General features: G+C 29.5%; 5 protein-coding genes across 5 annotated transcripts; all 5 read left to right on the top strand.

The window, feature by feature from the left end:
• Window positions 1–332: 332 nt before the first annotated feature.
• Window positions 333–5,592, top strand: MKS88_000722 (uncharacterized protein; the record flags this gene model as incomplete). Its single annotated transcript, XM_067218491.1, has 2 exons — window positions 333–5,186; window positions 5,254–5,592. 2 exons carry the CDS (start codon window positions 333–335, stop codon window positions 5,590–5,592), a joined length of 5,193 nt encoding a protein of 1,730 aa, XP_067075504.1.
• Window positions 5,593–5,690: 98 nt separating this feature from the next.
• MKS88_000723 (uncharacterized protein) lies at window positions 5,691–6,325 on the top strand (the record flags this gene model as incomplete). The annotated part of the gene is made up of 2 exons (XM_067218502.1): window positions 5,691–5,823; window positions 5,985–6,325. The coding sequence occupies 2 exons, from the start codon at window positions 5,691–5,693 to the stop codon at window positions 6,323–6,325; spliced, it is 474 nt and encodes a 157-aa protein (XP_067075505.1).
• Window positions 6,326–8,703: 2,378 nt separating this feature from the next.
• MKS88_000724 (uncharacterized protein) lies at window positions 8,704–11,232 on the top strand (the record flags this gene model as incomplete). Its single annotated transcript, XM_067218513.1, has 1 exon — window positions 8,704–11,232. One exon carries the CDS (start codon window positions 8,704–8,706, stop codon window positions 11,230–11,232), a length of 2,529 nt encoding a protein of 842 aa, XP_067075506.1.
• A 1,917-nt stretch (window positions 11,233–13,149) lies between these two features.
• On the top strand, window positions 13,150–14,683 carry MKS88_000725 (nucleoside transporter 4; the record flags this gene model as incomplete). Its single annotated transcript, XM_067218524.1, has 2 exons — window positions 13,150–14,083; window positions 14,259–14,683. 2 exons carry the CDS (start codon window positions 13,150–13,152, stop codon window positions 14,681–14,683), a joined length of 1,359 nt encoding a protein of 452 aa, XP_067075507.1.
• A 2,143-nt stretch (window positions 14,684–16,826) lies between these two features.
• MKS88_000726 (vacuolar protein sorting-associated protein 51) lies at window positions 16,827–21,602 on the top strand (the record flags this gene model as incomplete). Its single annotated transcript, XM_067218535.1, has 1 exon — window positions 16,827–21,602. One exon carries the CDS (start codon window positions 16,827–16,829, stop codon window positions 21,600–21,602), a length of 4,776 nt encoding a protein of 1,591 aa, XP_067075508.1.
• Between the last annotated feature and the right edge of the window lie 895 nt (window positions 21,603–22,497).

Raw genomic sequence — 22,497 nt, forward strand, 5'->3', positions numbered from 1 at the left:
TATATATATATATATATTTATGTATATATATTTATATATTTATATATTTATATTTACATTTATATAAGATATTGCATATGTTATATATCATATATTATTGCATATAATATATATATGCTAACGTTTTTCTTTTATTTTCTATTGAAGGAAAAACATTTTTAATTCTGATTTTTATACATAATTGTAAGGTTAGGCATATATTATATTTATATATTTATGTATGCATATATCATATATCAATAAATAGCAATATCAGCATCAGTACCTATATCTGTACATACATATATATGTGTATATGGCAATATTATTTTGTTTTTTTCTTTTAAAATAGAATGTTTATTAAAGATGAAAACGATAGCAACAGTCTTAACAATTTTACTTATAATAGCCATAGTGTTATTTCTTTATTTCATTTCTTAAGTGCTGGTAATAATAATGAGGGAAGTAACTTATGTGAATTAGTTAATAGTGGTGATAATCAAATAGTACATGATGATAAAAATACAAATGGGGGGGAGAAAAAAGGAGAAAAATATTTACACAAATACAGATCGACATTCTCTCTAGGAGCTATGAAAAAAGAGGGTGATCATAAAAATTGTAAATCCGTAGAAAATATAAGAAAAGGCAAAGATTGTGATATGAATAACAGGAATGTAACTATTAATAGTAGTAATGGCAGTAGTAAAAGAAGCGGTATAAGTAGCGTTATAAGTAGCGGTATAAGTAGTGGTATAAGTAGCGGTATAAGTAGCGGTATAAATAGCGGTATAAGTAGCGGTATAAGTAGCGGTATAAATAGCGGTATAAATAGCGGTATAAGAAGTAGTAAAATTAGTAGTAAAAGCAATAGTAAAAGTGGCCGTAAAAAGAGTTATCACTACAGAGACACAGAATGTTTGGTATATCATGAATCCTTCAAGATGATTTATGAAGGTACAAATGTACATGTAGAAATTCCAACGGCAATTCATTGCTTGGGGGAGGATGACGGAAGGTATAATAATCATGAGCATAAGTGTAAGAGTATGAAGGGAATAGACACAGGAGAAGTGAGAACACATAGAATGGGTGATATTAATATTAGTGGTGAAATTATCACGAATGGAAAAGACAGTAGTAAAAGGAAAGAGAGTTGTCTAATCCCAATTGATAACTTAAAAGGATTTTTAAAGAACTGTGTAAAAGAGTCCAATTGGAAAAACAGAGATTTGTTTTTAAGAAGCATGAGAAATGTTGATGATATTTTGAATTATAATTTTCATGCTATACGAGAAGGGGTATATAAATTAAATGAACTTTCTTTTTATGAACATGACAATTTTCTCCTTCATATAATACGAAATAAGAAAAGAAAAGTGGAAGAAAGCAAAGGAATAGAATCAAAATTGTGTGTAAACCATGAACCAGTTGACACATGCTACATAAGGTGTAATAAGAGTGATGTGCAAAACGGCAATACGCAGTTAGAAAAAAATGATATTTCCAAAGTCAATCCAAATGATGATTATTCCAAATGGTTGATGAACAGGTGTTGTAGTTGTACTTCCAAATTGATTATGTTACTTAAGGAGGAAGAAAAAAATTGCGAAAAATTGGAAGAAATAAAAAAAATGGAAAATTTTGAGGAACAGAATGACAAAACGGACGAGAAAAGAGTACTAAGGGAAAATGAAGACACAAAAATAGAGGAAAAGATAAGCCAGGATTCGCTACGGTCACTGTCGAGGCCATTACCATTTTCACTGAATCCATATTCAGTGTCAACCCTACCGTCTGCACCATTAACATTTTCCGTCTACGATAAAGCAGAGCAGATTAACTGCATGGAAGAACCTGGAAATACTTACAAATTTGTTCTTCATATCAAGCAGAAAGAAGAAAAGGCAAAAGAGTTGTATGTTTTAAAATCGCGCGTAATTTTTAACTCAAAATTTGAAAGTGCAAATTTGCAGTATGTGATGAAAGAAAAAAATAAAGAAGTATATTCTTTATTTTTAAATAGTGATATAAGAATGAATGAGAAAAAAAATCAGTGGTTTTACTTTAGTGCTAGTCTTGTTCCAGATGAGTATTACTCTAACGAATTGATTAAAAAATTAAATAAGCAAAGATGTATGAATAAATTTATATATGAAATAAATAAAGACAAGTACATACATTATGATAATGTAAAATGTGCAGTGGATTTTTCTGATAAATTTGCCATTAGTAATAGTAAGAAATTAAAAAAACCATTTACTGTTCAATTTAAGATAGCAAATATGTCTAAACCTTTTTTTATATATAAAGATGGTCATTCTCCTTTAGTTTTTTCTGAATGTAAATATAAATTTGAAAACAAACAATGGGAAAGAACTGCATATAATATTAAATATATAAAGAATAATACTTCGAAATATTTTAATATAAAAAAGAATTGTATGGAAAATTTAAGTTATGCTACTTATACGTTACAGTTTAGTTATGACTTTACCTATACATATGATACTGTTTATTTTGCTAGTTCATATCCGTACACTTATTCGTATTTAATGCAGCATTTAACATACATAAAAAATTATGTAAGTGAAAAGAAACATATTAATTATTTAGATTTGACATTATGTAAAACAAGCTGTGGATTTAATTGCCCCCTTTTGGCAATAACAAATTATGATAATATAGACGATACACTTAATACGAGGGATGGAAAAAACGACCCCTCAAGGGGTAGTATCGTAAGTGCGACCAATTGTGATGTTAATAACGATGTTAAAAGTAATATTAATGATGAAATTAGAATTTTTAATGAAAAAGGAAAGGATGAAAATTATGATATAAAAAAGGAAAAATACGTTACTTCGGTCAACGAAAGGACCAAGAAATGTAGTGATTTACAAAGTGAGTTACGTAGTGATCTGCAAAGTGAGTTACGTAGTGATCTGCAAAGTGAGTTACGTAGTGATCTGCAAAGTGAGTTACGTAGTGATCTACATAGTGAGTTACGTAGTGATCTACAAAGTGAGTTACGTAGTGATCTGCATAATGAGAAATGTAATCTAAGTGATATAAACATCAGGAGTGTAACTGCATTTGAGAATGAACATGTCATATCGTGCAGTGCTCTATGTAACGAAACAAAATGTTCAGGTAAAAATGAAACATGCAAGTATCGGAGTAGCAGTAAGGATAACCACGTGAACAATAACGGGGGAGTTATTACAGGGATAAGGGCTTTTGGAAAATATAAGAGTTATGTCGGATTTAGCGACAATACCGCAAATAGAGGTTGTGGTACAAATAATATTAATATCGACTGTAGAGACGAACATAATGAAAAGTGGTGTCTGTATAATTTATGTCACCATTCAAGTGTCGACGATTACATAGAAAAGCTTCCTTTTGATATGAATGGAAAAAAGGAAGGGGAGCATCCCCCCTCGAATAGCGATGTATTGGGGAAAATTGACACGGAAAAACTCGGAAAACGATCAAACAGTTTTATGAATGAACTGCCGAGTTTATTAAAAAACAAGTTTTATTATGAGGGTAAGAGAAATAAAACGAATGTAGAATTGAAGTCAATACAGTCGTCCATATTGAAATCATCCCAATTACAGTCATTCCAATTACAATCATCCCAATTACAATCATCCCAATCACAGTCATCCCAATTACAGTCATCCCAATTACAATCATCCCAATCACAGTCATCCCAATTACAGTCATTCCAATTACAATCATCCCAATCACAGTCATCCCAATTACAGTCGTCCATATTGAAATCATCCCAATCACAGTCATCCCAATTACAGTCATTCCAATTACAATCATCCCAATCACAGTCATCCCAATTACAGTCGTCCATATTGAAATCATCCCAATTACAGTCATCCCAATTACAGTCATCCCAATTACAGTCATCCCAATTACAATCATCCCAATCACAGTCATCCCATCGCAGCGAATCATCTTGTAACTCAAAAAAAGAAGAAAAAAAAATAATTATTTTAACTGCTAGGGTGCATCCAGGAGAGACAAATGCAAGTTATGTGATGCATGGTTTTTTGTCCTTCATCATATCAGATAGTATATATGCCAATATTCTTCGTAATAATTACATTTTTATAATTATACCAATGCTTAATATCGATGGAGTAGTACTTGGACATAATAGATATTGCTCAAACGGGTTTGACCTGAACAGGCAATGGAATATACCCATTTATTATTTACACCCAACTATCTATTCAGTAAAATGGATGATGAAAAGAATTAGCAAAACAAAGGAAATCATATTTTATTGTGATTTTCATGAGCATTCAAGAAAATATAATTGTTTCTTATATGGAAATTTGGAAACAAAAACGTACATAAAAAATAGAAAGTTGGCTGAAATATTTCCCGGAATATTTTCCCAATCGACTCCTTGGTTTTCCCTTGAACGTACCATATTTAAAAGTGAAGAAAATGAAAATTGTGGGATAGCAAGATATGTCTGTGGGAAGGAGTTCAAAATTGACTGTAGTTACACGTTGGAAATTTCGCTGTTAGGCGTGCAAATAAAGAGGGATTCCATCATGGACCACAGCTACAGTAGTTATGGTAACTATGGTAGCTGCGATCACAGCTTGGACCATAACTGTGGTCACTATTTTAACTTTTTGCATCCTGTTAAAAAGGAGGATCCTTTTTTTTCGGAGAAAAATTATGAATTTTGCCGCAATTTCGATATTGGGAAAAGAATTATGAACAGGTCAGGAAATTTTAACAAATTTTGTAAAAAAAAAAAAGAAAATCTTTCATTTCCCATAGATAGTATCGGAAATAATGATAAGACATATGACGATGTTAATGAAAACGTCAGTAGGAATAATTGTTATGCATGCTTAAGTGAAAAAGACAAAATAAAAAAAAAAAACGAAAACGGATTTAATAACGTTGAAAAGGAACAAGACAAACATAGGGGAACTATAAATAAGGACTATGATCTGGCATGTGATCCAAGTAAATATGATTTTTTTTTTTATGATGAGAATCTTTTACTTATGACGGGTATTAGTTTTGGTATTAGTCTTTTTAAGTTTATGAATTTTATTACTCATTATCACAAATATACAATTTGCAAGGAAATAACTGATAAGGAAAGGAAGTTAGTATTTAGGAAACCAATTATAAGAGAGAGTGAACAATTGAGCAATATGGTCTCACCATTTTAGTAGCAAGAGAAGAAGCAATAAAAGTAGAATGCAACACACTGGTAAAAATTAGAATGATATTAATGAAATAAAAAATAGGAGTTATTATGGAGGGGTGGAAAGAATATATTGTAACAACGAGGACAAACCAAATAGTGTTTATTACGCAGGAGGGACAAGTTTATCCATAACTAAGAGATGTATTAGTTCGAAAATTATTGGAAAAATGGATGACACGAGTAGCGCAAAGATTAGCGAAAAATTGAGTTCAAAATATTTCAGTAATGGTACTGATAGACATAGTACCAATTGGTATAATTGCCGTAGGGAAGAGGACGATACTTCGAGAGTAAATAATACCTCTAGTAAGGATGAATTTACAAGAGTTAGAGGAAGTAAAATTATGGATTAAAATGGAAGAAAGGGAAAGGAAAAAAAAAAAAAAAAAAAATTAACAGTATAACGAATGATGCGAATAAAAAAGAAAAGAACTCTTTGAAAGCACAACAGATGAGTAGCTTAAACAGTAGAGATGGTACTAGGCCTATGAGGAAAAACAAATTAGGTAACAGTAATAATAAAAATAATAATTATTATTATAATTATATAATTATAATAATTATAATAGTAATAATAACGCAAGGTATAGCTAGGACAGTAGTAGGTGCAGTCTTAACAGTTCATATATTAAAAACAGTGCCATGTATGCAATGAGTAATTATTTTAATAAAGTCTATTTCGTAAAGCTTGAACAATCTGTAACACTTATTACCAACAAGAAATATTTTTTTTCTTTTAATGTAGGGTATGTAGAGAAAACCATTAAAAAGGGGAAAGCACACTATTGTATGAGTAAATATGCATCCTATAGTGATAGGGGGGATGACAATGATGATGATGATAATGATGGCAATAACAGAGGGAATGTTTCTATAAACGAAAGGGGCATTTGTGCAGAAAAGGGGGAAAATCCATCAAGACGCATGGAAAGCACAAAATTGCTGAGCAAATGTAAAGACTATAATTTGGGTGGGAAAGAAAAAGCAAAATATAATAGGAAGAAGGGGAAATATATAGTAACAAAAAGGAGAAAAAGACTAGTGAAGGGGAAAAAAGTTAGTGGATATCAAGGAAAAAAAAAGTAAATATAAAAAATAGTAGCAAGGAATTACACAAATTGGATAGCGGTAGATTTAGGAGTAGTAGTAGGAGTAGTAGCATCAGTGGCAATGACAGAATTATGAGCTTAATCGTTAATCATAAAAATAATTTATTATTTATTAAAGAATATTTTAAAATATAAAACTTGAAATATTGTTGTACAAACTTTTCCACATAAAAAGGGTAGCATTGTTAAAAAAGTTTACACAAAATGCAATAATGAAGGGGAAAAAAAAAAAAAAAAATTCAGTAAACAAATATTTAATACGAATGTGAAAAAGATACCTACTCATATACATTATTGGAAAAATAGACTCACCAAAATTTGAAAAGGGGGTTAACAAAATAGATTTGTAGATTGATACACACAAGTTTGTACGTTTGTTACCTCCCCCTATCCATGTACACGTTCACGTAAAAAAAAATTTAAGTAAAATGCGTAAAAATTGTACGCATATTAACATAGCATGCGTAATGATGCGAATAAAAAAAGCTAAAATAGTGAATGCAAATAACGTTTGTGTGTACATGTCATTTTGTAATAAATTTACAAAGTAAAAGAATTAATAAAGGTTTTTTTGTTTTTTTCTTTTCTTTTGTTTTATTTTCTTTTAATCTGTATTTCATTGTAATTACAAGATCCTGTTGTTAATTTGATTTGTTGTGTCTATGTGTGCGCAAATAATTTTCTCCACCATATATTTGTAAAGTACAACTACTGTGAAGGTATTTTTGCTAATATATTTTAAATGTTGCAATGTTGTATTATGGTTGGTCGAAACTTGCAGCTTTAACAGTTTCATAAAATTCTTTTTAGTAACTTGCTTTTTATTTCCATTTACATGATCATCTACATGCATTTACATATTCATTTACACTTTTATTTTTCTTTTACATAAATTCTGTTAATATTTTTAGCAGTACTAAAAAATGAAGAAAGTGTATATATGAACGTTTGTAATAATTGCAAATGTAAAATATTTATAAATCAAAAGAAAATTTCACAAGGGTGTATATGTATATGTGCATATGTATTACATGTACAAATAAATATTTGTAACTACTTACGTATGAGCGTAAGCACTTATTTTTTATTACGTACTGTTATAACCGCTCTACAAAAATACAGTTAGTTTAGGACCGTTATTATTGTAAAAACGTCTCTAAAAATATTAAAAAGTAAAAGTGAAAAAAAAAAAAAAAAAAAGAGGAATGGAGCACGTGCCTCTTACAAAATATATATACATGTATTTAAGATGTTCGCGAAAATGATTTAAAAACTATATGAAAATTATTTGAAAATTATTTAAAAACTATATGAAAATTATTTGAAAATTATTTAAAAACTATATGAAAATTATTTGAAAATTATTTAAAAACTATATGAAAATTATTTAAAAACTATATGAAAATTATTTAAAAATTATATGAAAATTATTTGAAAATTATTTGAAAATTATTTAAAAACTATATGAAAATTATTTGAAAATTATTTAAAAACTATATGAAAATTATTTGAAAATTATTTAAAAACTATATGAAAATTATTTATAAACTATTTGAAAAATCTGCACGTGGGGAAATGAATGATACCTTTTCCGTAAAAATATGTGAAAAGGATTTGAGCGAAAATTAGATGATATTTTCATTAACCTTTTTTTCGGGTACCATATAAATAAATATCTAAATGAATGAATGAAAAGAGAAAAAAATGGAATGACAGAGCAAAAATAAGAATGAATAAACGACGCACGAGGCAAATTCTTTTTTAACAGTGCGTACCATTAAGAGAATTTATATTTGAATTGTAACATCATTGCAATAGTAGTAAATTCGAATCGCTATAGTGCTAATTTTTATTGGTATATATAACTTCTGAATATTTTTTTTTTTTTTTTTTAAATATAATAAGTAACATGTGGTAAATATTTTCGCTTTCCACCCACTACAGATTTATACATTTTGCGACATACGTAGAGTTACACGGCTTCTTTTTTACAGTCGATTTAAAAGTTTTAACTGTACAAAACATGAACACGTATATACAAATGTTCATGCACGTATAATTGTGCACGTACATGAGAAGTGGTAGCAGTAAGCACAGCATGCTCAACATACTCGTACCAACAGCTCATGTCCTATAAGCGCCTGAACAGATGAGGCACATGTAAGGGGTTTTATAAAACACTCGTCTTTTCTTTACCCATCTGTACATTTCTCATTTAATAAATTAATACATACGTGCATAAATGCGTACTTATATAAGTATGTACATATGTACGGCTGTATGTATTCATGTACATATGTAAGCGCGCAAACTGCACGATGTACTTGTGCTTAGGACATTTGAAGCTGGGACATCATGTATATACAGTACAGGCTTTTTAGTGAACACTCGCTGTGGAGGCTTCTAGAAATAAACAAGAATGAAAATTACATTTTAGTAAATGAATTAAAAAGCATTATTTGCAAACAGAGCAATATCAATTATAACAATAAGATTGATATATACTTTTCATTATACAAAGATGAAGAAGGTACGAATGAATATTTAAGCAGTAATAAATGTACTGAAAATGAAATAAAATATTTGAATGCAGATGATAAGATTTATAATGGGACAAAAATTCTAGTTCATAGGGATGTTAAAAAAAAGAGTACGGTTACAGATATAACACATAAAGCTAAAAAAGAAATAATAATAAATGTAGAAGAAAAACAAAAAGTAAATATACCTACTGAATTTCTTTGCAAATTATGTAATCTTATATTAGTGGAATCTCATATTATTGTTTGTAATAATAATTGTGGTTATTCTGTGTGTAAGAGCTGTATTTTATTTTATATATTAAATACATTGATAGTACAAAATGAGAACAGAGGGAACGTTATTGATGTGTCTCTGTTAAATAATAAGGGCACTGTTGTAAGATGCCCTATATGCAATGGAATTTTAAAGCATTGTATTTTAAATAAAAAAATGGAACAAACGTTAAAAAAATTACAGTATGAAAGAAGCGATATAGACGTGTTTAATATGAACGTGGAGGAGAGGAATAACAAGTTTATGAAGATTATTGAGAAACTGAAAATAGAAAATTTTGACTACTCAAGTGTTAGTAGTAGTAGTGCAGTTAGTAGCAGTGTAGTTAGTAACGGTGCAGTTAACAACGGTGCAGTTAACAACGGTGCAGTTAACAACAGTACTACATGCAACCTATTTGACAGTGAGTTTTTCAAGATAATTAAAGAGAAATTTTTCTATTCAAATGCAAATAAAAATATGAACGTGTCAGAAAAAAGTGAAGAAAATAAAATTTTCAATCACTTTCTTTATTTGATCGAAAGCAATAAATTAAATTGCATGAAGGAATATAATATGATATACATCGACTGCGACAGTTGCATTTTCGATGCAATACAGAAGATGAACGTGAAATGTATATATGAGCAGATGCACATCAAGGGGAAAGAAGTAACACGGAAGTCGGAGCTAGACGCCTCGGGGGGGGTGCAGGTGAGTGGTGATTGTAGCGGAGGTGTTAGCGGAGATGTTAGCGGAGGTGTTAGCGGAGGTGTTAGCGGAGGTGTTAGCGGAGGTGTTAACGGCAGTAATGATGAACACGATGACAGTATGGGAAATATGAAACCCCACCTGAATAATTCGGCCACTTTTAACCGTATGGCAAATTCTACGCATGATGATTATGCAAAGGCTTGCGCAAAGGAAAAAGTAAAAGAGACAAGAACACGTCCATCTGGATACGATATACAAGGGAATAAAGAAAACGAAAGTGAAAAAAGGAGCAAAGGAAATACACAAAATGATACATGTAGTAATAACATAAATGGGGAAGGTGGTGGTGAAAATGAAAACTCAACGGATGAAGTAAATGAAAAATTATATAATGAAAATAAAATATATATTATGCCTATGTCATTTGTCGGGGGGGAAACATCATATTCAATAATTGGTGTTTATTACATAAAAGATTTATTTACAACTGTTAGTGAAAAAAGTAATTGCAAAAATGAAGATACCATAAATAACAATGGAAGTAGCACAATTCAAAAGAGAAGATTGATTATACTTAATTTTTTGAAGAAATGGTTTATCGTTGAAAATAAAAATGATGATAATATTTTAGAAAAATTAAATTATGGTAATATATATCAAATTGAATATGTCAATAAGTACGAAAAGACATATTTTTTCCCAGCTAGAAAACAACCATTATATAATATTATTAATACTAAAAGACAAAAAGCTAAGAAAAAAAATAATATTGAAATTATTCTAGATTTAAAAAAATTCTGTGATGTTATATTGAATGTAGAAAATTACATTAAGTATGGTAGTAGACCTAACAACTATGAAATGAAAAATGTAGGTGCAACTGCTACTATCAGAACTGAGGATGATGGAAAGAAAAATTTTTCCCTATTAAGGGAAAAACCAGATAAAGATCTTTCCCTGAATAATGCCCAAGATAGTGATGTAAATACAAGAGTATGTGGAGAATGGAAAACGGAACAAGCCGCTTTTGTGCCCACGCCCCTTGTTAATGCTGCTGTGTGTAGTGGCCCCCCGTCCACAGGTGCCTTAACGAAACAAGACCAGTTTCAGGAGATTTACGAAATTCTGTATGACACGAAAATTGTACCTGTATCAATTAATAAAAATTTTAATATACAGAATCCATACGCAGATTATTGTGCCCTACTACCCTTTTTAACAAAAGATGATTTTTTGCTCATTCGAAAATTACAGAGAATTTATAAAGAAAAATACTTGAAGCAGTTGTATAAACATATTAAGGAAAATAATTTAAATATGACTATATTTTTTAATGCAGTTAATTCTGTTTTCTTCACAAGTTGTGATCAGTAGGGTTGGTCCCCTGCTGCTCGTGCAGAAATCCACGGGTAAAAAGTTACAGCATGATGTTATAATTAATCATATATCTGTTCGTAAATCTTTGTGTGTAAGTATTTGCGCGTATATATGTAACTGCACAGATACACTCCACTGATGCACTATATCATCCATCATATCCTCACTAAAAGAAACATATTTGGAGTTTTATTTTCACAATATTTTGTTGTTCATATTATTAGTTATAACCGATTGTGCCCCTTCTGAAAAAAATATGTTAACCCCTAATTTGAGCAAGCTTGCATATCTTACTTTTTGCAAATTTAATTTTGTTTGGTTTTGTTTTACCGAAATTTCCTTTCCGTTTGTTTATCCTAGTATAATTTTGTTTATTTGATTCATTTTAGTGCAATTTTTTTTTTTTTTTTTTTTGCTCAAACGAAACATATCGAATAAACGAAAAAATATTATCCCCTCCTTGAGCCCCGAATAGAGGTGGAGTTTTCTACCAATTTAGCTGAATGCCAAAAATTAGCAGGAGGAAAAATAACTCCCATATATATATATATATATAAATTATCTATATGCATATGGGCATTCATGCTCATGTACACATATATACATAGGCCAACACGTCCACGTAGTTTTCGTTTGGATAAAAAGGAATACTGTTGTGGAAAAACTAAGCATGAGAGAAATGAAAAGGTCCTTTGCCAAAGCTCACATATTATGCACATATAAGAATGTTGTTTTTTGTAGTGACCTTTTTATGTATTTAGTAAAAAAAAATAATACCAAGTGTTAAATTACAATAAGAACATAAAACATGTGTTGTTATTTATTCGTTATATAACCAAAAATCGTAAACAAAAAGAAGAAAAAATACAAAAAAAAAAAAAAAATATATATATATATATAAAAATAAAAAAAATAAATGTTATCACCTTTCACGGAAGTTCCTTTTTGCGAATTTATTAATTTTTTCTTTTTTATCATGTTCGATTTGTACTATTAGTATTTTTTTGTATCTTCGATATTTGTTTCATTTTAAACATTTTTTTGTTCTTGTTATTTTCTGCGCTTTAAATATATGTGGGCATTTTCACTATATCTGTGCACTTCTAACATACACTTTTAGTATCTTCGTAAATTTTCATCATCTTTGGACTTGTAATTTTTTTTTTTTTTTAATGCTCTTCAGTGTTCACCTTAGCGTAATGCCCATCTTCTCCTCTTAAGCTAGTTGGTGCTTCTTCTCCTTGTGCTGCTTTTTGTTTTTTTGTTTTCATATATATTTCTGTGAAAATACTTTGCATTTTCTTCCTTTTACCAACCCCCTCTCCTTTTTTTAAGGTATATATTATAAACCTTTTTGAATAACCATTCTTTTGACTTTTCACTTTTCACTTTTCATTTTTCTCTTTTCAAGTTTCACTTGTCACTTTTTACTTTCCATTTATCTGTAACATAGCTAATTTTTCTGTTTTTCAATTTAAAAATTTTTTTGAATATACATTTTATTTTTTTAAAAAAGAAACACTATTACATTTATTATTACACCTATCTTTTTTCAAACGAATATTTTTTTTTTTTTTCCCATTTATAAATAGGGCTTAATTCTACACATGCTTGTTAAGCGTTTTTAAATATTACAGTGCTATCATTACATATAAATACGTACACTCATATATACGTATACTAATATATATGAACACTAATATATATGTACACTAATATATATGTACACTCATTTATACGTACACTAATATATACGAACACTAATATATATGTACACTCATATATACATATATACTTCCGTACGTACATATATATATGCATATATGTATATATATGTATTTACATATGAATGTATGTACATACATACGTACGTGCTTTTCGGTATAACAGTATCGCTTTAAGCTTTTGAAAAAAATGGATGAAGTAAAATTACTACCAGGTGAAGAAGGTAAAATAAGAGCCATCTTTTTTTTTATAGGATTACTTTTAAGTTTACCATCGCATGTTATAGTTAACGTTTCTTTTTTAATAAATCATTTATATAATGAAGAAATATTTGTGATAGTGATGGGTATAGTTTCTGGATGTATGATAGTATCATCCCTTTTTCAGTTAACATTTGAAAGTACATCATTTAAAGCTATTATCATATTTAATTCTTTGAATACTCTTAATTTATTAGTTTTATTAGTACTCATATGTATATGCAAAGCGTCCAAATATTATGTATATTTTATATGTGGTATTATTGGACTATTTATTGGATACTTGTATTCAGCATGTACAAAATATTCGTTACTGATGCCGATAAAAGTAAATGGATATATGATTAGTGGTATTAGTTTTAGTGCTTTGTTTTTCTTTGTTATTAATTTGATTATGTCTTACTTTACTATAGAAGATGGAAATACGAAATCGTATTATAATGCTATATGCATGTCAATAGGCACCATTTTATTAATTGAATTCTGTATAATTGTATATATTATCTTTGTACAATTTAGCTCCCCTTACTTTATGAATCAACGACAAATAATAGAAGCATCTATGTGTAAAGGTGGAAACAAAGATTGTAGTAGTACTAATAATAATAATACCACACAATTGAGCGAAGTGGAAAAAGGGAACAAGAAAAAAAAAAGCTCAAATATTATCAATAGTACTAGTGAAAAAGTAGACGAATCCGTATCTATTATCACAATTTTGAAAAACAAATTTGTCAATTTAAAGAACATGTTTAATTGTACCAACATTTTTCATGGTGCTCAGCTAATCAGATATTATTACACTTGCATTATACCCATATCCTTTTCCATTTTCATATCGTCTACAATATACCCGCACATGAGTAAGAGAAAATCTGCAATTTTGCGTGCTTAATGGAGCAGATGTTAATGTGTGTATGGGTGCATGTATATACTGGTGCATGTGTGTACGTTGTATTTGCTTTCGTCCTGTGCATACCTCTTTTCATTTATGTACAAATACTTTTCAATTTTTTTTTTTTTTTTCCCCATTTACAGTTCCCAACAAGCTGAACAAGGGCGTATACCTTAAATATTTGTTCATGTTTTTATACCAGAGTAGCGACCTTATATTCAGTCTATTAGTGACAGTATATTTAACCGCATTTAACTTTTTCAAGCAAAAGTATGTAGTGATATTATGTTTGATCAGAGTTGTTTTATTAGGTTTAGCTCTTAAAATAAAAAACTTAAAAGAAGATGCATTTATGTATTCAAATTCTTTTGTATCATTGGTTATATTTATACTAGGGGCTACAAACGGATCACTCATTAATATAAGCTATGCAAGAATACATGAATGTTTTGAAGAATCAGATAAAAAAGAAAAAAATATTGCCGTGTCATCTTCTTTTTGTGCTCTTTCTCTTTTAATGAGTTTCGCTTTAGCGCCTTGGTTTTGTCGCGCTATAATAAATTTATAAAATCTATTTTATGGACCCATTGTCATTTTATCTATGTATGTATGTACGTATACGCACGCGTGGATGTATTCACGCCTGCGCGCATTCACAACCAAGTATCAGCTTTTTTTTTTTTTTTTTTCCTTTTTTCCATCACCTCAGGGAAGTTTTTTATGTTTTTAAATTGTTATATGTATATTTTTAATGCACATTTATTTTATATTTAAATTTTTTTATCTTTTAAAATGTTTACACCATTGCTACATATATGTATGGGTATGCACATATGCACAAGCGTTTGTGTACATGTGTATGTGTACATGTACATGCATATATATATATATATATATATATATATATATATATATATATATATATATATATGTATATTTTTGTGACAGCAGCGAACTTAATTAACCATCTCTTCCTAGTTTTTCTTAGTCATATGTGATTTAATTAAAAATGTATGTAAAACAAAAATATGTGCATTCAATTTGATCCTTGAAATGGTACAGTTAAGCCAGACAAAGAGTATACATACAAATGTGGGTATATAAATGTGGGTATATAAATGTGGGTATATGAATGTGGGTATATAAATGTAGGTATATGAATGTGGGTATATAAATGTGGGTATTTTAATTGGGATATATGTATATGTGTTTATATAAACGTGTGTACGTGCATATATGTAAGTGTATATGTACGTAAAAGTATAAAAAAGTAAGACTACAATTTTAAAGTTTTATTAGCATTAAATATTCTGTGTTGTGGTATCCTGTCCTGTGCAGTTTTTTTTTTTTCTTTTTCCTTCTAATTTTTTGTGCGAATTTTATTATTATTTGAATTCCCCTACTGAACTGTCATATATATTCCCATGGGCAGTGGTAATATATATATAGGAGAAAGGAAAAGGATGTTTACATTACGTACAAAATGAATATTGACCATATTCAATTAATTCACGATAACTATATAAAAACTTTAAGTGTATCGTATAGTGTACTGTAAAGAGTAAATTATTTGTCCGTTGAAAAATTATGATATTTGCTGTATTTCCAATTTTTTATTTTTACAAGATATATTTAAAAGTTCCTCTTTTTTTTTTCTTTTTTTTTCTTTTTTTTTTAAAGTGCACACATTGGTCGTATAGAGATCTAATAACAATGGTATGATGTCCATATAACAATCTCATAACAGTCGAAAAATAGTAGCACAATATAAATGTTGAGAATAGGGGTGAATTAATATATTTATTATTATTTTTTTTTTTTTTACACATGTGGGATCCTTTTCATTTTTTTCTCGTTTCATATATGCGCACATTGACATACATATATACGTGTGTGCAACTGAAGATACAGGTATTTATTTGTGCATATATAAGCACAATTCTTGCCGCATACTGCTTAACATACTTGAAAAAGAGAAATACGTTTTTAGCAAATATAATATTTTGAACAATTTTTCACAAAACTGAAAAACGTACAGCTATTTATGCATATATATATATATATATATATATATTGTATGTATGTTAATATATATCTATGTATATACCCATTTACGTGTATGCGTGCCCTTTTTTTTTTATTTTGAAAATATATATATATGTGTATGTATGTATTTATATATGTATGAAGATGGCTTGTAATAAGGCAAAAGTGAACAAATGGAGTGAACGCACTTCGGCATAATTTATGGCCCTATGTACGATGAAGCAAATAAACAGAATAACTGTTTAATGTATTATTTATACGTGCTCAACATAAAATTATGCTTTCACATATGTATATGCATGTACGTACATACGTACTTATATATATGCTATTTTTTTAACAGTATATAAGGCTACCCCGGAACCATCCATATTTGCCAAGTAATTTGCGGATAAAGCAAATGCATAATTTTCCCCCCTTAAAAAAAAGAAGCAGTATATATAGGCAATTGTTCACTAGTGTGGCTAAGCGAAATATTCGAACTGCAAGCGCCGGGCTACCATCAATAACAAGTAAAACATGTTTTTACGTAAAAAAAAAGGAAAGCAGTAAATGGAAGAGGAAATGCTGCTTTTCTGCTCTGTTGTTAACTGCTTTTTTCTCTTGTTTTTAAAAAAGAGGTAAAAAAAAAAAAAGAGCAAAAGATAGTGCAAAAATAAAGCAAAATGAGTAACTATAACAAAAGCGATAGGAGAAAAAACGTGGGCTCCATATTATGCAGCTACTACAATTTAGAAAGGGAAAATAACTGCAATAGGAAGGAAAACCATATGAATAGTTTAAGTTACAAAGATCAAGTGACTAGAAATGATATAACAGATGAAGACAAGTATAGAAAATTAAAGACTGATAAAGGGAATACAAATGACATATCAAAAGAAATGAACAGTGAGGTATATATAGACGAACTGGATAAAAAAAGTTCTGAATTTAATGTTAATGATTATTTTAAAAAGTTATTAGAAAAGTCCAGTTTAGAAGAATTAATACACAAGTCCAAAAAAATCGAAAAGGAAATTAAACAGAATGATAGCTTTATGCAATCTTTAGTATATGAGAATTACAGTAAATTTATAGATGCTACTGATACGATAGTGCTTTTGAAAAAAAATTTTAAAAATGTAAAGGAAAAAATAAAAAATATAAATGATCATCTTACATATATTGATGATAATTCCAATTTGGTTAGTAGCAAAGTGTCAGAAAATTTTGAAAAAATTGAAAATTTAATACAAATAAAAAAACTGTTAAATGATATTAATATAATTATGAAAATACCCAAAAATATGTTCTCTTTAATTATTCAAAGGAAATACATAAACTCTTTGAAATTATTTATCGAAGCCGTTCCATTCTTTTATAAAAATCAACACTTTAGGGTTTTTCAAAATTTGTATTTAGACTGCGATAATTTAGCAAACATTGCTTGTTACATGTACTTAAAGGAATTGAAAGGGGGAAAAATTGATAGAGGAAAAGCTGAACATAGTAGAAAAAGTCTACAAGATGAAACAGGTTCACGGGAGGAAGATACAGAATTGGGTGAACAAGATGAAAAGGGAGAAAGGAACAACCCCATCTTTTTCGATAAAGACAATTTAGAAAATTCTTTTCATATACTTCATTCTCATGTTGGGTTAAGTGAGCAAATCGTGTCCTGTCTCTATTTAGTACTAGCATATGGGGAAGATAAAAAAAATGTAAGAAATATGTACATTCAGAATAGAATTATGGCATTAAGATATTTATTACAGAACATATTTAGCCTGAACAATTACGTAAATTTCGGTGCGAAGGAGATGCCTTTGGCGGGTACAGCCCTGGGAAGAAGTAAACTACATAACGAGAGAAGTGGAAGTGGTAATGAAACGGTTAATGGCAATGAAAATGGAAACGACCATGAAAACATCCATGGAAGTAGCAGCAGCAATATCAAGGTGTACATTCGGGACGCGAATGACGACACGTGCTCCAATGAACTGTACAATAAAATATTCGAAAACATTCTGGAGCTATCGTTTAAGTACTTGGTAAATTTCTTTTTTGGTGTCATTGAAAATTTTGAAGAGATTTTTCTAAGTGAAGGTTATTCTAATAATAAGGCAAGTACAGAGAAGATATTTTTTTTAAATGGAAAAGAAGTAAAACCGTCTGAGGCTATCCCATATATAACTGGTTTAATAAACAATCTTAACTTGAATATAAGAGAAAAAAGTCGAGAGCGAAAAATGGATGGAACAGCAGAACGGCTGTCATCGACTCTTTTCCCTTCTTCATATGATCCCAATGCAAAATGGCTTCAACTTGAGGAGGAAGAGATATGTATGAGTTACAACCCTTTTAATAAAGTGAGATACGATGATGTATTCAACTTGTGGGACACAGTAGTTGACGATGATGATAAGAAAATGATGGAATCATTAACAAAAAGCTTCTTTAATGTTTTACTAAAGTTAACGGTTGACCTTATATATATGTTTAACCCACCCATACAACTAATTGTTCTTTCGCTAAACAAGTTAATAGTAAACGTAAAAAATTATGAGGCGCGCAAAAGTAGCGGTAGTAGTAGCAGCAGCAGTAGCTGCGTCAGTGGCAGTACCAGTGCATTGGTGATGATCCCATTTTTGAGTAGATTCATAAAGAAGACGTATTACATAGTACTGAAGCTACGGTTTTATAATTTATGCTTTACGAATAATTTAAATCTCACGAACTTTTTAAATTTATGTAATAAGAAAGATTTAAATTATGTATTAGATGATAAAAATGAACTGGGTCATAATGTTTTGTTGAGCCTTTGTCTAACGTTCATGGATTTATCGACATTTTATGAACAGGTACAGGTGGTAAATACGCATTTTTATTTTAAAAATATAATAAATTTCGTTATTATTTATTTTATTTTTCTCACAAAATTTATAAATTCCTTTATATACCATTTCGTTTGTGTGTATGATAGAAAAGATATGCGGTGTGACGAATCAAAAAGGGAGGAGGCAAATAAAGAACAGGTAGTAATAAATAATGTCCATGTGAAGGACTGTAATTATGATGCACCTGTATGTAACAAAAGAAAAAAAAATATACAAAATGATGAGATGTGTAGTGAAGGGGATATCACTATTATTGAAAATAAGTGCATTAACATGAGTGAACATATGCGTATGAAATTTGTAAATGACAAGGATGAGGAGGAATTTTATATGAGTGATATATTAGTGGATGAATACTCAGATGACTCCTATGTAGATAACGAAAAAAATACGATTAAGTACAAAAATATTTATTTAACTTCGTATGACTGTGATGGTGATGGGGCAAAAAGAGGGACTAGAGAAAAGGTCCCAAGTTGTTCGAAACACTTGTCCTATTACTTATATAATGGTATTCATATAAGTAATACTCCATTTCAAAATATCTTACGAAATACAAAAAAATATATGAAAATGGATTATGAACAATTCTTTGAGCAAATTATAGAAAGGCAAAATTTCGAAGCAAAAAAAAATAAGAAGATCTACTTTTTGTTATCTCTAGTGAGCATATTTCAAAATTTTAAAGAAGAAGGTATTTCTAAAATATTTAGTATAATTGTTGATATGTACAAAGAAGGTTACGCTTTGGTGAATGACAGAAGGAAAATATGTTTAAGTAACGAACTGAAAACGCTCTTATATGAGGATGTATATTCCTTTTTTAAAGAAGATAATAGTAGTAATGAGGAGGGGGAGGAATGTGAAATGAATACTTTAATCCGTACCACGAATGGGAGAGAGAGTGATAAACACACTGATCGGCATAACACTGACATTGACCTGGATACACAAGCGGATATGCGCACTAGTCTTCACGCTGATGATACTGAATGGACATGGGAGGAGGGAAAGAGGCTGGGTTTCCACCTAAGTGTTGTAGATAAAAGTAAAATGCGTAAAGATAGTAAAGATATAAAAAATGGTAAATACACAAAGGATAGCAAATACACAAAGGATGGTAAATACACAAAGGGTGGTAAAGAGAATGATGAAATCAACGCTAGTTTGAATGCCAACAAAGGGGACTTATATAGTAAACTATCATTCCGAAAAAGTAAAACTTCAGAACAACATGAGGGAAAAAGTAACACATTAATAGTAGCAATAAAATCAAATGAAAAAAGAGGTTATATTTATCGTAAAAAGGCTAATAACAATGGCAATGATTTAGATAGGAATGGAAATTCTCAATGTGCCCTCATGAGTAAGTCGGTTGATGAGGGAAATGTTAACGATAAGGATGGAAGTAAGTACGACGACATGAGCGATCGCAGCGATATGAGTGGACACAGTGGTAGGAGTAGCCACGACGGGATTAATTCATCCCTTAGGGGAATGACGCACGAGGGAAGAAAAAAAAAGAAAATTGAAGATTTCATGTCCGGTGAAACAGACGGAAAATCAAAAAATATTCCATCAAAGCAATATTACAGTGATGATGATTTTTATAGCGAAAAAAATGAAAAAGAGATGAAGAAATATGCATTAGGCATATGTAATTTTGTAAGGTATAAATTTCACGAAAAATATAATGAATTAATGAATTTGTTTATTTCCTATTATATTAATAAAATATCCCATAACATAAAAACATACATTCAGAATGGGAAATGGGTAGAGGGAGAAGAGGTAAAACTAGTGAGCAATAATTTTATATACCTTTTTAAAAATATTCATAAAATTTATTCTACGTTAACGCTTTTTTTTGATCGAAAAATAAAAGGGTCATCATATACCTTGTACGAATTAAACGAACTCTATGTAAATATAGTACGGGAATTAGAAAGAATTTGCAAAACAAGTTCGAAAGAACAAAAGTTTACTTCAAATGTGATGCATAATATAAATTTAACTCCCAATGATAAGAAGCAAATTAGTCAAAACGTAAGAGATAATAAAAGCAGTAGTGTTAGCACTAACATTAGTACTACGTTTGATACTAACGTTAACGTTAACATTGGCCGTGGCAATATATTATGTTTACCGGGTTACCAGAGGAATATAGAAATGTATATGTATAAACTGTACATGCTGAAGATGGAAAATTACAAAAAAAATATTCCTCTTAAAGCTAGCAAAATTATCCTTGTCATAATTAAAATATTGTTTAAAAACTACACGGAATATGTAAGAAATGCACATTTTAATGAATACCGTTTTTACAAATTAAAAATTGATTTTTTCTTTTACTTTCATTGTTTGAAATATTATATTCCTGTTGATGATGAAAATGTTTTATTTGTTATTCTAGACGAGGTATTGATAAATGCAAATGATAGAATATGCGGTCTACATAGAACAGATGACGGACGGTCTGTCTATCGTATTCACATGCTGGACGATATCGGCATTGACACGGATGCAAACGTGAAGTTTATACTGCGCAACATCAGGAGGCGTTAGACACACGCCTATTCTCCCCTACACAGATGAAAAATCGAAAATATGCACATCGCACATATGCACATGACCCATTTACCCATCGTGCATGGATGCATTGGTGTCCCTTTTTTTTTTTTTTTTTTAATATCCCTTTGATACATCCTTTTAAACGTAATTTTCCGCTAAAAATGACCCATTATAATATTCATCTTTGGCGTAATAATTGAATATATTAAAGAAATATAACACTTTTTATTTCTGGTAGCTATGCACTCATCATATACTTGTTTATTATGAATAGGTTATATCTACAAATTTTTGCAGTATATATATTTTTTTTTTTTTTTGTTTACTACGAATTGACGCTAAAAAAAAAAAAAATTACTAGGGCTTGTATCACTATGCTTTCAAAGATACAAAAATATCTTGCTAATTAATGAAGTACATATGTATAAATTCACTTATGTACATTTTTCAAACTTTTTTTTTAATTTTTCAAAATTGACGCAATTATATAAAGCTTTTTAACAATTGCACTGTTCTGGTGAAAAAAGAGCAAAATAAGCAGGGCCAAAAAAAAAAAAAAAAAAAAATCAAAAGGAAAAGGAAAAGGAAAAGGAAAAATAGTCAGAAAAATTATAAGGAAAAATGCCTTCTGATAAGTCCACAAAAACTCCGTAAAATGTTCATTTAGGAGACTTGAAAAATTTTCAGTGCGAATTAATATAAGCCTTAAGTTACTAAACGACGTAATGCAAATAACACATTTTTAGGTTAAACATGCGTTGTAAAAAAAAAAAATAATAATAAAATAAAAGCTTAAGTTTTAGCATATTTGTATTGATGTATCTTCGGTGGGTATTTACACAGATATATATAAAGATTTATACATTAGCATATATGAACGTATGTGCGC

The sequence above is a fragment of the Plasmodium brasilianum genome, chromosome 2 (genome assembly GCF_023973825.1).
Source record: "Plasmodium brasilianum strain Bolivian I chromosome 2, whole genome shotgun sequence".
NCBI classification, from domain to species: Eukaryota; Apicomplexa; class Aconoidasida; order Haemosporida; family Plasmodiidae; genus Plasmodium; species Plasmodium brasilianum.